General features: G+C 37.8%; 1 protein-coding gene across 1 annotated transcript; it reads right to left on the bottom strand.

Annotated features, from left to right (window-relative positions):
- Positions 1-14,295: 14,295 nt before the first annotated feature.
- LOC123467540 lies at positions 14,296-16,993 on the bottom strand. Its single transcript, XM_045167406.1, is given in 5 exon segments — positions 14,296-14,891; positions 15,383-15,595; positions 15,628-15,696; positions 15,908-16,738; positions 16,741-16,993. Coding segments are annotated over 5 exon segments (1,962 nt in total).
- Between the last annotated feature and the right edge of the window lie 277 nt (positions 16,994-17,270).

Below are 17,270 nucleotides of genomic sequence, written 5' to 3' on the forward strand. Positions count from 1 at the left end.
GTCGCCTGTGTCTTTATTGGTTACCCCTGTCTTCAATAGTTCGGCTCGATCCTTAAGGAGAGCTTTGCTATAAGCGCTGTCTAGAACCTTCTGAGGATAGCCCCTAATTCTGAACTTGTCTAGGAGTGTCTCTGCCTCACGGGTGAAGTCAGAGTGCTTACTACAATTCCTTTTGATCCTAAGGAGTTGGGCGTATGGGATTGAGCTTTTAAGATTTACTGGATGTGCTGAGGTCCAATGTACGAATTGGATACCTTTTGTCAGCTTCCTATATAGGCGAGTCGACAGTGAGTCATCATCCTAAATCTCTATTAGCAAGTCAAGGGCCTCAAGTGTTTTACCACCGTAGACAAATGTGAGTTTGATGTTGTCATCAACTACTCCCTCAAAGAGGTTTGGAATGTTTTCATTCGCCCCTGTCCATATCGCTACAATGTCATCAATGTACCTCCCAAAATAAAGAAGCTCGGCTGGTGGGTTCTCAATAAGGTGTCGTGTTTTTCTATACATAAAGGCGTTGGCCATAAAAACTGACATCGAGCAACCCATTGCTCTTCTTTTAAGCTTCCTGAAGTACTTTTCATTTTGGAAAAGGAAGACATTGTTTTGTAAAAGCATCTGTAGTATGTATCTAAAGATCTGGTTTGGAGGAGGAGGGAGCATGTCGTTTTTCTCGCAAAATTCTTTAACTACGTCAAAGTGTTCCATATAGAAGCCGGTTGAGTCTTCTACCGCTTCGACCCAGTCGATGGATGGGTAGAGCGATATGACATCAACTGAAAATAGTTTAGCTACTGGCGGGAGATTTGGCACTGTTGCCAAATCCCTCAAAAGTGCTGCTGTGTCTATCAGTGATCCTGGGATGCACGGTAGTAAACAAGCCGCAAGCTTAGCAAGGTACTGATCTAGAGCCTTGAAAGGACTACCTACTGCCGCTATGATTGGTCTTGCTGCGAATGCCCCGGTGTCTTCCCGCTTCTCTTTATGGATTTTTGGGAGAAAATATGTGGCAGGTAACGAGACCTGCTGGTTCCTAACTCCACTACCCTCCGCCTTTGTGATACAGTTGTTATGTTTTTCAAGTGCATTTGTAACTATGATTTTGTGTTTATGTATTTTCCCTATGTATCCCTCTGCCTCTGTTTTTGATAGCTCCATGTAAGTGTTTTTATCCCCTAGTTGTCTAAGTGCCTCTTTTTTGTAATCTTCCCTACTACAAATAACTGTTTCCCCCCCCCCCTTTATCTGCTTTTAAGACGTACCAGCGTGTGTCATTGATCAGCTTCTTCCAGGCTTTGAACGCGCTGGTTGAGAAGTTGGTCCCTATCTTTCCCTTCGGTATTTCGGTAAAGCAGAGCTCTGACCAGAGTACATTAGACTCTTTTAATGCCTCAGGGGGTTCCCAATCTGATTTAAGGATCCTAGATATCATGCTGGTTTTGTAATTCCCCCCCTCCATTCATATTCCAGTGTAATTTCAGATTTATGCTACGTCTTAATTTCCCTAAGTCCCTTTCTAGTGTTTCCTTATTAAAATTTACTTGTGGGATGAAAGAAAGGCCTTTAAATTAGGCTTCTCTTGCACCCTCATCAAGCTGTGCCCCTACGTCGTTACAAATTATTTCCTGAAGCAGTTCCTCCCTCCCTGTCGGTTTTGATCTTTACCTTTTGTTTGGTACGTAGCGAAGAGGTTGGTACCGAGCGAGCGAACCCGTACGACGGTCGTTCCCTCCCCTTGGTTCGTCGCGTTGAATCCTTTACCACCCTGTTGGGGTCCAACGGAATGTCGCCGGGGGTGGGTAGTAGAGTGCGCCTGTTTTTCGTGTTGGTGGTGGTGGATTTGTGTAACGAGAGTTCTGATTCCCCCTGTTTTCTCTGAGATGTGGTGCTATGTATCTGTGGCCGTTTTTTTACGGTTCATGAGTGCGTGGTTGTATTTGAACTGTTGGTGATAGTGTACGTCTAGCCGGGGGGTTGCTGTTCGTTCGGGCGGCCACTGGTGATGTTGGGGCCGCCTGTCTGCTTGTAGAGGGTTGGGGAGAACTGATTCTAGGGGCGGCTATTTGGGTAGGTGCTGTCTTTTCTGTCGTTTTATTTCCCCCTTTACTGATCGTTTTATTATTTTTCCCTCTGTTCTTATTCCTGTTTGTGTTACCTTTTCTCTTCTTACTCTCCTTGTTTTGTTCGTTTCTGTTTTGTGCGGTGTTGGCATCAGGTGCCTTGGTTGCCGGAGCATCCTTGGTTGCTCCAGTCGCTTTCGCTCCCTTTGCTTTTCCTGGAATTTTATGACCTGATGTGTTCGCCCTAGCATTAGATACGTGTGGTGTGATGCGTAAACTGTTTGGCTAGTAGGATAATTGGAGGGCGGATATCAGCTAACTCGTTAATATGACGTTTTTGGCAGCGATCGCGTTTTCAACCTCAGCTAAGAGTTTCCCTATATGAATACACTTAGGTTCCAGGAGTGCCTCTACCGGCAACTCTGGTGGAGGTAGGTGGTCGATTATAGAGAGTGATTCCGTGTCCTCTGATTGTTCCGCTAAAATGACCAAGTTCTCTAATGTATCTGTGGATGCGTTGTGTGTGTTTGGTGTGTTATTATTTACCGTCAACGGAGCCTGGCTAGGAGGCTCCTCGTGGCCAATCGGTGATTCTAATGCCGGCTGTAGTGTTTGTGTTAGGGTTTGCTCCTCGTGACCGCCTGGTGTCAGGTCGATCGTCAGCGGGCTATCCCTTTGTGTGTATGTGCCTCGGCTTGAATTGTTTGGTGGTGTGGATGTTGTTTGTAATGTGGTAAAACTGACGCTAGGTGGTGGAAGCTGTGGTGATTGCCCTGTGTTTCTTTCTATTATAACCCCCTTGGATTGCGACGGTAGATATCTGTAGTTGTTGAAGCTGACTTAGGTGTTATTTGTCGTGGGGTTGTGTTATTGTAAAGTGCCCAACTAAGACTACCTGGAAGTTCGCCCTCTACCGGTGAGATTAGGGTTCCTTCTATGTTCCCATCTAGTCTCCCAAAATAAGCCCGGTTAATCTTGGTGTAAGTTTTCTTGTTCTTAGTGGTACGGAGAGGGAGGCATCAAAGTCTAGAGCTGTCGATGGTAATTGTACGAAGTAACTCGGGATCAATTGTATCATCGGATAGAATTGATTCCTCAGTTGCCCTACAGAAGTAGTCCCAATTACCCGTCTTCCCTTTAGCGCTGGGGAACCTGAGAACTAAGTGTTTCCTGGTTTTTTGGCTTTACCCTCTAATTCGTCAAGGCTCACTCTCATTTTCAAAAGCTGATAAAAAGACTGGAAAACCACAGTTACCGTTCCGCAAAGAAGCACTTTCCGCAAATGGATTCCGCGAATTAGTGTCCTTCCCGCAAATGGATTCCGTGAATTAGTGTCCTTCCCGCAATAGGATTCCGCAAATTAGTGTTCTTCCCACAAGAGGATTCCGCAAATTAGTGTCATTCCCGCAAGTGGATTCCGCAATTTAGTATCCTCCCCGCAAGAGGATTCCGCAATTTAGTACCCTTCCCGCATAAAAATCCCGCAAAATAGTACTCTTCTTTAAGAAAAATCCCACAGAATAGTGCCCTTTCGCAAATAAAATCCCTAAAAATAGTGTCCTTCCGCAAGTAAAATCCCTCGTTTTAGTGAAAGTTTGAAATTAAAGTTTCTACGTTCCTGAAACTCTAGTTTGTAAAAGGTAATGATTGATTAGTCCAATCCCACTCCTTCCGGTTATTTTTCCGAACGACCCGTCCACGTGATCAGTGGAACCGTCAACGCTCGTTATTAGTCTGAAGGTCTGCCCACTGAACGAGAGAGCTATTCTCAAAATCTCGTTCAGTTTCCAAAAGGGGGGGGGGTTACGATCAGGCGGGTCTTTGACCTTTCACCCTTCGCCGATGACCATGTGCCTGATGACTCGGACGACCACTATTCTGTCGCTCCGTCCTTCCTTTATCCCGCGGTTCCCTCCGATAAAGGAGTTGTGCTACACATATATCAATTCATAAGCATGAATGCGATATGTGTAGCCAACGGTTAGAGAAGAACAGAGTCCCAGAATAGTGATTATAAGACAATGCCAGTTCCGATTTCACAACTCTGATCTTGCCAGAGAGATGGACTCCAGCATCGGCTAAAAATCAGAGTCGTTCCACCAGACCGCCTTCTACTCGCGCGCTCTACCAAGAGACACTAAGAGTAGGGGGAGGGAACATACAAACGTGGCAAAAATATACTAAACAGCAGTAGTCAACCTGAAAAAGATAAGCGGGAGGTTATTTTTGGTCAAAAAATATCAAAGAAAAACTTTGAAGTCAAATAACTCAGAAACCGTAAGAGATAGCGAAAAATCCTAAGCGCCAAGTCAAAAGTTTAAACAATACACCTAATCAAAAAGAAATGGACCAATGCCGTGGCTTGGCTACCGTCAGGTAAACCGAAAAAAGGCTACCATCAGGTAAAAGGCTACCATCAGGTAAGTCGAAAAATGGCTACCATCAGGTAAGCCGAAAAAAGGCTACCATCAGGTAGGCCGTCAAAAAGGCTACCATCAGATGGTCATTAGCAGCAAGGTCATTTCCCCAGCAAAAGGGTACCCCATTTTCTAAAAAACAAATTGGCGCTAATCCTAATCCCTTCTCGCCGGGTCTAATTGGTTGGAGGGGATCAGACAGATACATCTAATCATGGCTGGTGTGGCCATGTGAAAAAGAATAAGCTATCTGTTGCATGGTTATCAACTTTTACGGATGATGGGTCATAACAAATATTTTTTACACAAAACATTCATGGAAAGGGTCAATTATCTTACGAACTAGACGGAAAATCGAAAAAACCGATACGGAAAACCAAAAGCTTAACCCAAAGGCACTACTTAATTAAGAGTAATCGAATGATGTGGAGTGTTACGTGATTGTAACACTTGTCAACGGAAAAACTTATTTATCTGACGAACTAAGCGGAAAATCGAAAAAACCGATACAGCAAACTAAAAGCTTAACCGAAACGGACTGCTTAATTCAGACAAATCATATGATAAGCAATGTTAACGGGAAAAATTGATAATCTAACTAACGAAGCAAAAAATTGAAAAACCGATACGGAAAACCAAAAGCTTAACGAAAAAGCACCACTTAATCAAGAAAAATCAGATGATACGCAATGTTAACGAGAAAAATTGATTATCTAACTAACGAAGCAAACAATCGAAAAACCGATACGGAAAACTAATATCATAGTGTATTCACATTGAATACAAGTGTATTTGATCCTGTTAACATATAGATGTAAAAACTTATGGTATCACAGTGTATTCACATTGAATACAAGTATACTTGATTCTGTTTACACGTAGAAGTGTAAACTCATAATATCACAGTGTATTCACATTGAATACAAGTATATTTGATTCTTTTTACATGTAAAAGTGTAAACTCATAATATCACAGTGTACTCACATTGAATACAATTATATTTGATCCTGTTTACATATAGAAGTAAAAACTCATGGTATCACAGTGTATTCACATTGAATTCAAGTATATATGATCCTGTTTACATATAGAAGTAAAAACTCATGTAATCACAGTGTATTCACATTAAATACAAGAATATTTGATTTTGTTTACATGTAGAAGTGTAAACTCATAATATCACAGTGTATTCACATTAAATACAATTATATTTGATCCTGTTTACATATAGAAGTAAAAACTCATGGTATCACAGTGTATTCACATTGAATTCAAGTATTATTGATTCTGTTTACATGTAGAAGCATAAACTTGCAAATTGCAAATACTCTCGAGGTTCTTTGCAATCTGAGACATCAATTCTTTACAGTTTCACAGTGTATTCACATTGAATACAAGTATATTTGATTCTATTTACATGTAAAAGTATAAAATCATAATATAACAGTTTATTCACATTGAATACAAGTATATTTGATTCGGTTTACATATAGAAGTAAACACTCATGGTATCACAGTGTATTCATATTAGATACAAGTATATTTGATTCTGTTTATATGTAGAAGTGTAAACTCATAATATCGCAGTGTATTCACATTGAATACAAGTATATTTTATTCTGTTTACACGTAGAAGTGTAAACTCATAATATCACAGTGTATTCATTTTGAATAAAAGTATATTTGATTCTGTTTACATGTAGAAGTGTTAATTCATAATATCACAGTGTACTCACATTGAATACAATTATATTTGATCCTGTTTACATATAGAAGTAAAAACTCGTGGTATCACATTGTATTCACATTGAATTCAAGTATATTTGATCCTGTTTACACATGGAAGTAAAAACTCATGGTATGACAGTGTATTCACATTAAATAAAAGTATATTTTATTCTGTTTACTTGTAGAAGTATAAACTCATAATATATCATTGTATTCACATTGAATACAAGTATATTTGATCCTGTTTACATGTAGAAGTAAAAACTCATGGTATCACATTGTAATCACATTGAATACAAGTATATTTGATTCTGTTTACATCTAGAAGTATAAACTCATAATATAACAGTGTATTTACATTGAATACAAGTATATTTGATCCTGTTTACATATAGAAGTAAAAACTCATGGTATAACAGTGTATTCACATTGAATACAAGTATATTTGATGCTGTTTACATATAGAACTAAAAACTCATGGTATAACAGTGTATTCACATTGAATACAAGTATATTCCATGCAGTTTACATATAGAAGTAAAAACTCATGGTATAACAGAATATTCACATTGAATACAAGTATATTCCATGCAGTTTACATATAGAAGAAAAAACTCATGGTATAACAGTGTATTCACATTGAATACAAGTATATTCCATGCAGTTTACATATAGAAAGAAAACCTCATGGTATAACAGTGTATTCACATTGAATACAAGTATATTTGATGCTGTTTACATATAGAACTAAAAACGCATGGTATAACAGTGTATTCAGATTGAATACAAGTATATTCCATGCAGTTTACATATAGAAGTAAAAACTCATGGTATAAAAGTGTATTCACATTGAATACAAGTATATTTGATGCTGTTTACATATAGAACTAAAAACTCATGGTATAACAGTGTATTCACATTGAGTACAAGTATATTCCATGCAGTTTACATATAGAAGTAAAAACTCATGGTATAACAGTGTATTCACATTGAATACAAGTATATTTGATGCTGTTTACATATAGAAGTAAAAACTCATGGTATAACAGTGTATTCACATTGAATACAAGTATATTCCATGCAGTTTACATATAGAAGTAAAAACTCATGGTATAACAGTGTATTCACTTTGAATACAAGTATATTCCATGCAGTTTACATATAGAAGTAAAAACTCATGGTATAACAGTGTATTCACATTTAATACAAGTATATTTGATTCTTGTTACATCTAGAAGTATAAACTCATAATATAACAGTGTATTCACATTGAATACAAGTATATTTGATCCTGTTTACATATAGAAGTAAAAACTCATAATATCACAGTGTATTCACATTGAATACAAGTATATTTGATTCTGTTTACACGAAGAAGTGTAAACTCATAATATCACAGTGTATTCACATTGAATACAAGTATAATTGATTCTGTTTACACGTAGAAGTGTAATATCATAATATCACAGTGTACTCACATTGAATACAATTATATTTTATACTGTTTACATATAGAAGTAAAAACTCATGGTATCACATTGTATTCACATTGAATTCAAGTATATTTGATCCTGTTTACATATGGAAGTAAAAACTCATGGTATGACAGTGTATTCACATTAAATACAAGTATATTTGATCCTGTTTATATGTAGAAGTATAAACTCATAATATATCATTGTATTCATATTGAATGCAAGTATATTTGATCCCGTTTACATATAAAAGTAAAAACTTGTGGTATCACAGTGTATTTACATTGAATACATGTATATGTTATTCGGTTTACATGTAGAAATATAAACTCATAACATAACAGTGTATTCACATTAAATACAAGTATATTTGATTCTGTTTACATATAGAAGAACTCATGGTATCACAGTGTATTCACATTGAATACTAGTATATTTGATTCTGTTTACATGTAGAAGTTCAAACTCATGGTATCACAGTGTATTCATATTGAATACAAGTATATTTGATTCTGTTTACATATAGAAGTTAAAACTGATGGTATCACAGTGTATTCATATTGAATACAAGTATATTTGATTCTGTTTAATTGTAGAAATATAAACTCATAATATAACAGTGTATTCACATTGAATACAAGTATATTTGATTCTGTTTAAATGTAGAAATATAAACTCATAATATAACAGTGTATCCACATTGAATACAAGAATATTTGATCCTGTTTTCATATAGAAGTAAAAACTCGATGTGTCACAGTGTATTCACATTGAATACAAGTATATTTGATTCTGTTTACATGTAGAAACATAAACTCATAATAGAACAGTGTATTCACATTGAATACAAGTATATTTGATCCTGTTTACATATAGAAGTAAAAACTCATTGTATCACAGTGTATTCACATTGAATATAATTATATTTGATTTTGTTTAAATGTAGAAATAAAATCTAATAATATAACAGTATATTCACATTTAATACAAGTATGTTTGATCCTCTTTACATATAGAAGTAAAAACTCGTGGTATCACATTGTATTCACATTGAATACAAGTATATTGGGTTCTGTTTACATGTAGAAGTGAAAACTCATAATACCACAGTGTACTCACATTGAATACAATTATATTTGATCCTGTCTACATATAGAAGTAAAAACTCATGGTATCACATTGTATTCACATTGAATACAAGTATATTTGATTCTGTTTACATATAGTAGTAAAAACTCATGGTATCACAGTTTATTCACATTTAATACAAGTATATTTGATTCTGTTTACATGTAGAAGTATAAACCCATAATATAACGGTGTATTCACATTGAGTACAAGTATATTTGGTCCTGTTTACAAATGGAAGTAAAAACTCGTGGTATCACAGCGTATTCACATTGAATACAAGTATATTTGATTCTGTTTACATGTAGAAGTATAAACTCATAAGATAACAGTGTATTCACATTGAATACAATTATATTTGATTCTGTTTACATGTTGAAGTATAAACTCATAATATAACAGTGTATTCACATTGAATACAAGTATATTTGATTCTGTTTAAATGTAGAAATAAAAACTCATAATATAACAGAATATTTACATTTAATACAAGTATATTTAATCCTCTTTGCATATAGAAGTAAAAACTCGTGGTATCACATTGTATTCACATTGAATACAAGTATATTTGATTCTGTTTACATGTAGAAGTATAAACTCATAATATAAAAGTGTATTCACGTTGAATACAAGTGATCCTGTTTACATATAGAAGTAAAAACTCATGGTATCACAGTGTATTCACATTAAATACAAGTATATTTGATTCTGTTTACATCTAGAGGTAAAAACTCATAATATAACAGTGTATTCACATAGAATACAAGTATATTTGATTCTGTTTAAATGTAGAAATATAAACTCATAATATAACAGTGTATTCATATTGAATACAAGTATATTTGATCCTGTTTACATATAGAAGTATAAACTCATAATATAACAGTGTATTTATATTGAATACAAGTATATTTGATTCTGTTTACATGTAGAAGTATAAACTCATAATATAACAGTGTATTCACATTGAATACAAGTACATTTGATCCCGTTTACGTATACAAGTAAGAACTCGTGGTATCACAGTGTATTCACATTGAATACAAGTATATTTGATCCTGTTTACATATAGAAGTAAAACTCATGGTATCACAGTGTATTCACATTGAATACAAGTATATTTGATTCTATTTACATGTAGAAATATAAACTCCTAATATCACAGTGTATTCACATTGAATACAATTATTTTTCATCCAGTTTACATATACAAGGAAAAACTCGTGGTAACACAGTGTATTCACATTGAATACAAGTATATTTGATTCTGTTTACATATAGAAGTAAAAACTCGTGGTATCACACTCTTTTCACATTGAATACAAGTATATTTGATTCTGTTTACATGTAGAAGTATAAACTCATAATATAACAGTGTATTCACATTGAATACAAGTATATTTGATCTTGTTTACATATAGAAGTAAAAACTCGTGGTATCACAGTGTATTCACATTGAATACAAGTATATTTGATTCTGTTTACATGTAGAAGTATAAACTCATAATATATCAGGGTTATTCACATTGAATACAAGTATTTTTGATCCTGTTTACATATAGAAGGAAAAACTCGTGGTATCACAGTGTATTCACATTGAATACAAGTAGATTTGATTCTGTTTACATGTAGAAGTATAAACTCATAATATATCAGGGTTATTCACATTGAATACAAGTATTTTTGATCCTGTTTACATATAGAAGGAAAAACTCGTGGTATCACAGTGTATTCACTTTGAATACAAGTACATTTGATTCTGTTTACAAGTAGAAGTATAATCTCATAATATAACAGTGTTTTCACATTGAATACAAGTATATTTGATCCTGTTTAAATATAAAAGTAGAAACTCATTGTAATTCAGTGTATTCACATTCAATACAAGTATATTTGATTCTGTTTACATGTAGAAGTATAAACTCATAATATTACAGTGTATTCACATTGAATACAAGTTATTTGATTCTGTTACATTTAGAAGGATAAACTCATAATATAACAGTGTATTTACATTGAATACAAGTATATTAAATCCTGTTTACATATAGAAGTAAAAACTCGTGGTATCACAGTGTATTCACATTGAATACAAGTATATTCGATCCTGTTTACATATAGAAGTAAAAACTCGTGGTATCACAGTGTATTCACATTGAATACAAGTATATCTGATTCTGTTTACATGTAGAAGTATAAGCTCATAATATAACAGTGTATTCATATTGAATATAAGTATATTTGATCCTGTTTACATATAGAAGTAAAAACTCGTGGTATAACAGTTTATTTACATTGAATACTAGTATATTTGATTCTGTTTACATATACAAGTAAAAATTAGTAGTATCACAGTGTATTCACATTGAATACAAGTACATTTGATTCCGTTTACATGTTGAAGTATAAACTCATAAAATAACAGTGTATTCACATTGAATTCAAGTAAATTTGATGCTGTTTACATGTAGAACTATAAACTCATAATATAACAGTGTATTCACATTGAATACAAGTATATTTGATCCTGTTTACATATAGAAGTAAAAACTCGTGGTATCACAGTGTATTCACATTGAATACAAGTACTTTTAATTCTGTTTACATGTAGAAGTATAAACTCATAATATATCAGGGTTTTTCACATTGAATACAAGTATATTTGATCCTGTTTACATAAAGAAGGAAAAACTCGTGGTATCACAGTGTATTCACTTTGAATACAAGTACATTTGATTCTATTTACAAGTAAAAGTATAAACTCATAATATAACAGTGTTTTCACATTGAATACAAGTATATTTGATCCTGTTTACATATAAAAGTAGAAACTCATTGTATCACGTTCAATACAAGTATATTTGATTCTGTTTACATGTAGAAGAATGAACTCATAATATTACAGTGTATTCACATTGAATACAAGTATTTGATTCTGTTACATTTAGAAGGATAAACTCATAATATAACAGTGTATTCACATTGAATACAAGTATATTAAATCCTGTTTACATATAGAAGTAAAAACTCGTGGTATCACAGTATATTCACATTGAGTACAAGTATATTTGATTCTGTTTATATGTAGAAGTATCAACTCATAATATAACATTGTATTCACATTGAATACAAGTATATTTGATTCTGTTTACATGTAGAAGTATAAACTCATAATATCACAGTGTATTCACCTTGAATACAAGTATATTGATCCAGTTTACATATACAAGTAAAAACTCGTAGTATCACAGTGTATTTGAAAATTACCAGTGGGATCGCTCAGCGATCCCGAACGGTAATTAGGATTATATATTTAAATAACGGATGAGACCCTAAGGGTGTAGATGAAGTATATTCTAGCTCTTTCAAAGTTTTCTTACCTCACCCCTGCAACGCCCCCTTTTCTTCAGACTTTTTAGCGACTGAATTAAACATAGCAAACGGGGGAAACATGTTGCAGACAAGTGGGTGAGGGCACTCAATAGGAAAAATAACAATAATTTTCAATTTTCAGAACTTCAATGGTCCACAGAAGGACACGGGATACAAACAAACACAATTTTTGAACGACTGGACCGAATATAAACAACTGAGGTTTTCCATATGCTGTTTTGGTAAAAAAACCCGGGCTTCTCGGGAAAAAACTCCAAAACACGGAAAAAATTAGCTTCGGTCGGTTCTCGTCGTAGGAATTGGGGGAGTACATTTACTCCTGGTTACTGCTCAGACCCCGTCTGAAAAAATTTGAGTGAACTAAATTGTAACATAAGAAATGACAAATAACGGGTGGGAAGGGTGGGATGAGACCCTTAGGGTCTCATCTGTTATTTCAATATATAATCCTAATTACCGTTCGGGATCGCTGAGCGATTCCTCTGGTAATTTTCAATTATATATCGAAAGTAACTACTTTCGACCCTAAGGGTGATTTCACAGTAGTTCAATTTATTAGTATTAAACCTGATCATGCCGGAATACCGCCGGAACAATCGAAGGCGCAATCACTCTTTTGTAGAATCTACCGAAAGTAGATTCAGACTTCCAATGACCGGCCTTCAAGATCTCATCAGTCGATATTCCCGACGCTGAAGCCTTCGAAGCGGCCGCTCCTCGTGTGGAATATGCTTTAAAAATTGACGTGTATACTCCGGATACATTGAGCGCGGAGCGTATCCATTTACTAATAGTGTTGGCTGTAACACCCGCATGGGGTGCAATGGTCGACACGAATAGCTGTTTAATGTTTGATTCCCTAATCGTAGACGTGCGATCAACGTAGGCTTTGAGAGCTTGAACCGGGCAGCAATTCGCATCCAATAGTTTAGGGATAATGACGGACTGCAATAGACCCCCGCGCTGTGATTTTCTTAGTCTTAGCAGAGTGTATTTGACATCGTCTTCCGAAAAGATAACCGACTGATGGTCGATGGCGGCAAGCTCCGAAACACGGAGAAGCGATGCCAAGGCCAGCAAAACCGCTGTCTTCTTCGTCAATGATGGGAGGGGAATAAACACATTGTTGCCTAACTTGGACATGTAATTAATAACTACGCTCGGGTCCCACGCATAGTTATATCTTGGTTCAGGGGGATTCAAATTATAGCACCCATTAAGGAGGGTTTTAACAAGAGGGTGGATTCTGATTGGGTGTCCGTCGACGGTCGGTAAGGTTTTTGACAACATAGACTTATGAATGTTTACTGAACTATACGATTTACCGTCCCGGTGGAACCCCGATAAAAACTCTAGGATTGAAACTAGAGGGACCGACAAGGGATTTTCGTTCCTTGAAAAACACCAATCGTTCCAATTTCTCCAAGCCAACTCGTATGTCGAGTGCGTATTGGTGTGGTTACCGGTCAAGAGAAGTTCGACCAACGACTCCGAAAATCCCTCCCGTCGGAAATATCGCCGGATAATTTCCAAGCGGCTAGCTGTAGCGAGCCGGTTAACAACAGAGGGTGCGTCTCGCCCGTTGCTGATTTCAGCAGATCGTGAGAAGGAACAAGAAGGATCGGGTCGTCGCATGCCAATTCCAGGAGGACCGGAAATCATGGTTGAGATGGCCAGACTGGACAAATCATAAGTAAATTAGCCTTTTCCCTCCTGAGCTTCTCCAAACATTTAGGTATTAAAGAGAATGGCGGGAATGCATAACCGGAATGGTTAAGCCAGTTTAGCGAAAAGGCATTAACGGCGGCGGCGCCTGGTTGCGGACGCCAGGAAACAAACAATGGTAGCTGAGTGTTCCAGTGCGAGCTGAAGAGATCTATATCTACCGGCCATATTAATTGAAGCTCATTGAATACCGAATGTTTCAACTTCCAATTGCTTGTATCTCCAGCCGCTCGCGATTCCCTATCTGCCTCCACGTTCATCACTCCAGGAAGATGAACCGCCTAGATCTTTAGGTCTCTTTGCTCACAAAATTCAACCAGTGACTTCGCAACGGCTGTCAGCTCACTTGATCTTGTCCCCCCCTTTGTTCATGTAACAGACGGCTGTGGAATTATCCATAAACATTCGAATGGAAAGACCTCGGGCTTTTTCTGCAAATGATAGTAGCGCATATAGAGGCTATTAATATGGAGATCTGCTTGTTCTGATGTCCATGGGCCTCGTGTTGTAACACCGTCGCAAACCGCCCCCCAGCCGGATAACGAGGCGTCGGAAAAAATCTCGATATCGGGACTTCGAGGGAAAAAATCCTTCCCGTTTGAGTTTTCCAGGTTGAAAAGCCACCACTCCAAGTCAGCAACAGATCCAGGGGAAAGCGTAAGCTTTACGCTAAGGTCGTTACGTACCTTCTGGGACTCAGTGATATAAAAGCGTTGCATGCTTCTATAATGTGACTGCGCGAAAGGAATTGTCGGGATGGCCCACGTAAAATTTCCGAGAATGGAAGCGATGGTGCGTAGCGAAACTATGGCATCCGCCAGTGCTTTTCTGCACATATTCTTAACGTCTTCTACCTTTGCCGAAGGCAGTGAGAAAGACAATCTATTGGAATCTACTACCATTCTTAAATATTCAATCGTTTGAATTGGAACGGTGACGGATTTGTCCAAATTGATTAAAGAACCTAATGCATTTAATAGGTTTAGTACGGTTTTCAAATCTGCGCGCGTACCGTTCTCGGTTTCGTTCATAACCAAAAAGTCGTCAAGGTATACTACTAGCCTTATTCCCTGCTTCCTAAAAAAGGCTACCACCACTTTTAGGATTTTGGTGAAAATTCTTGGGGCGGGCGCGAGACCAAATGCCATACATTTAAATTGAAAAATACGCCCTCCCATTTAAAGCGAAGAAACTACTGCTGGGGACAGTAGACCGGTACCGTTAAATACGCATCCTTTAAATCTAATTTAACGAACCAATCCCCCTTCCTAACCAAAGAACGAACGGTTTCTAGGTTTTCCATCTTAAAATGTTCGTATTTTATGAACTTGTTCAGTGGTTTCAAATTGACGATCGGTCTGAAACCATCAACCTTCTTCGGTACACAAAAGAAAGAACAAATGAAACCCCCCGACTCGTCAGTGATCTCTTTAACCGCCCCTTTTTTCAATAAACTTGCAATTTCCGTCTGGCAAACAGCTCGCATCTCGTCTGACATTACCACATCACGCGGTGATGAGCACTGGAATGGTTCTGACAAAAAATCGATCTTAAGGCCGTTGGATATCGTCTTCAAAACCCAGGGATCGTCGGTAATTTCTGACCATTTGTCAGCGAAAACACTTAATCGAGCGCCCACTTTAAGACTAATCGATACGATGGGGTGCTCTTGAATATTACAGGGGGTCAAAAACTCGTACCATCTTGGGTTGGGATTCCCGCGTCCGCGACCGCCTCTGGGATCGCCCCCTCCTCTCCGTCCTCTCTCTCTACTGCCGCGTTCATATTGGTGCCCGCCGTAGTGAGTATGACGTGTTGGCGGAGGTATCAGCTGGTCACGTCTGGTCGACCGAACTGGATTTCTGCGGTCTGTGGCAGCCACCGCTTTGTCCCTTCTTGCTAGTGTCTCATCTTGATTCGCTTCGGTCAGCATCTTTTCAAGGAAACGGCCGGTGAAAAGGAGCTCGCGGGCCTCCTTACCGGTAGCAAAGCAGCTATCGTCTTTCAAAAGGTATTCCACTCTGGGGTCCGTAAAATGCACAACAGACTCCCGCCGTTTCTTTGAAACGTGGGCAAACGCACGACCCCACTGCTGCAAGGCCGCCTGGACCGAACGGCGCATATCACTTGTCGCAGCCTCTTCCATTTTAGCCAGCCGAGCATAAAGGTCAATCAAAGGGGGACCGATGTCCATGATTTTCAGCTGGGTTCTAATTAAAGCTTCTTCCTTTACATTGACCGCTTTCAAAACGCCTTTATCCTTAGATCGGCGACTCATCCATGCATCCAGCTTGGGAGGCATAAGTGAGAAGTCACTCACCTCGTACACTAGTGGGAATTCTTTTGAAGTCAACTTGGACTGTTCGGTTGAAACGCCGACGGATAAGAGTGACGCTATTTCATCACAGATTGCTTTGGGTACCACTGGTGGAGGCGAAGCGTTGATGACGGCAACTACGTCTTCCACCCGCCTAGGATCTGAGCCCTGATTACCATTGGATGGGCCTGCCACTGACTGCACTTCTTCTGAGAGGGTCGGTAACTCGACGGATATCGGCGACTGATCCGTCGTAAAACGAACGCCAGTTTGCGGGCGCCAAGGGCGACCGCGATCAATTGCCCCCGCGTGATCGTACTCAGCCCAGTCGTCTTCTCTTGGGGTATCACTGTAATACTCATCCTCTGGCTCAGCTTCACTGTGAGTCGGGTAGGATCGGGGGTCATAGTCACAATCGAAATAAGCGTCATAAGCACTAGCAGGATCACGAATGTAAAGGTCTTGATCAGCCGGTGGGCCCCGAATGTCGCCCGATACTGAACAGGCGGATACTGAACATTCGGATCGACGTACCGTGAACGCCTCAAAGGCGATCTCTCACGAAAGCTAGGGTAACAAAATCTCTCCCTGTCGTCCGAGCGGAAACGGGTGCGATTATCATAAACTGAACGGGAACGATCCCAACTGTCTAACTCATAAAATCGCCCGTTTGCGAAATGGTCGACGCGAGAATCAACGTGTTCGGCACGTGGGTCCCTTGGACCACGAGAAAAATTACGCGACGACATTCTACCGTAAGAGCTAGAAAAAGTCTGGGGAAAAGGGGGCGTTGCATGGGTGAGGTAAGAAAACTTTGAAAGAGCTAGAATATACTTCGTCTACATCCTTAGGGTCGAAAGTAGATACTTTCGATATATAATCACATTGAATACAAGTAGATTAGATTCTGTTTACATGTAGAAGGATAAACTCATAATATAACAGTGTTTTTCACATTGAATACAAGTATATTTGATCCTGATTACATATTAAAGTAAAAACTCATTGTATCACAGTGTATTCACA

The sequence above is a fragment of the Daphnia magna genome, unplaced genomic scaffold (genome assembly GCF_020631705.1).
Source record: "Daphnia magna isolate NIES unplaced genomic scaffold, ASM2063170v1.1 Dm_contigs190, whole genome shotgun sequence".
NCBI lineage: Eukaryota > Metazoa > Arthropoda > Branchiopoda > Diplostraca > Daphniidae > Daphnia > Daphnia magna.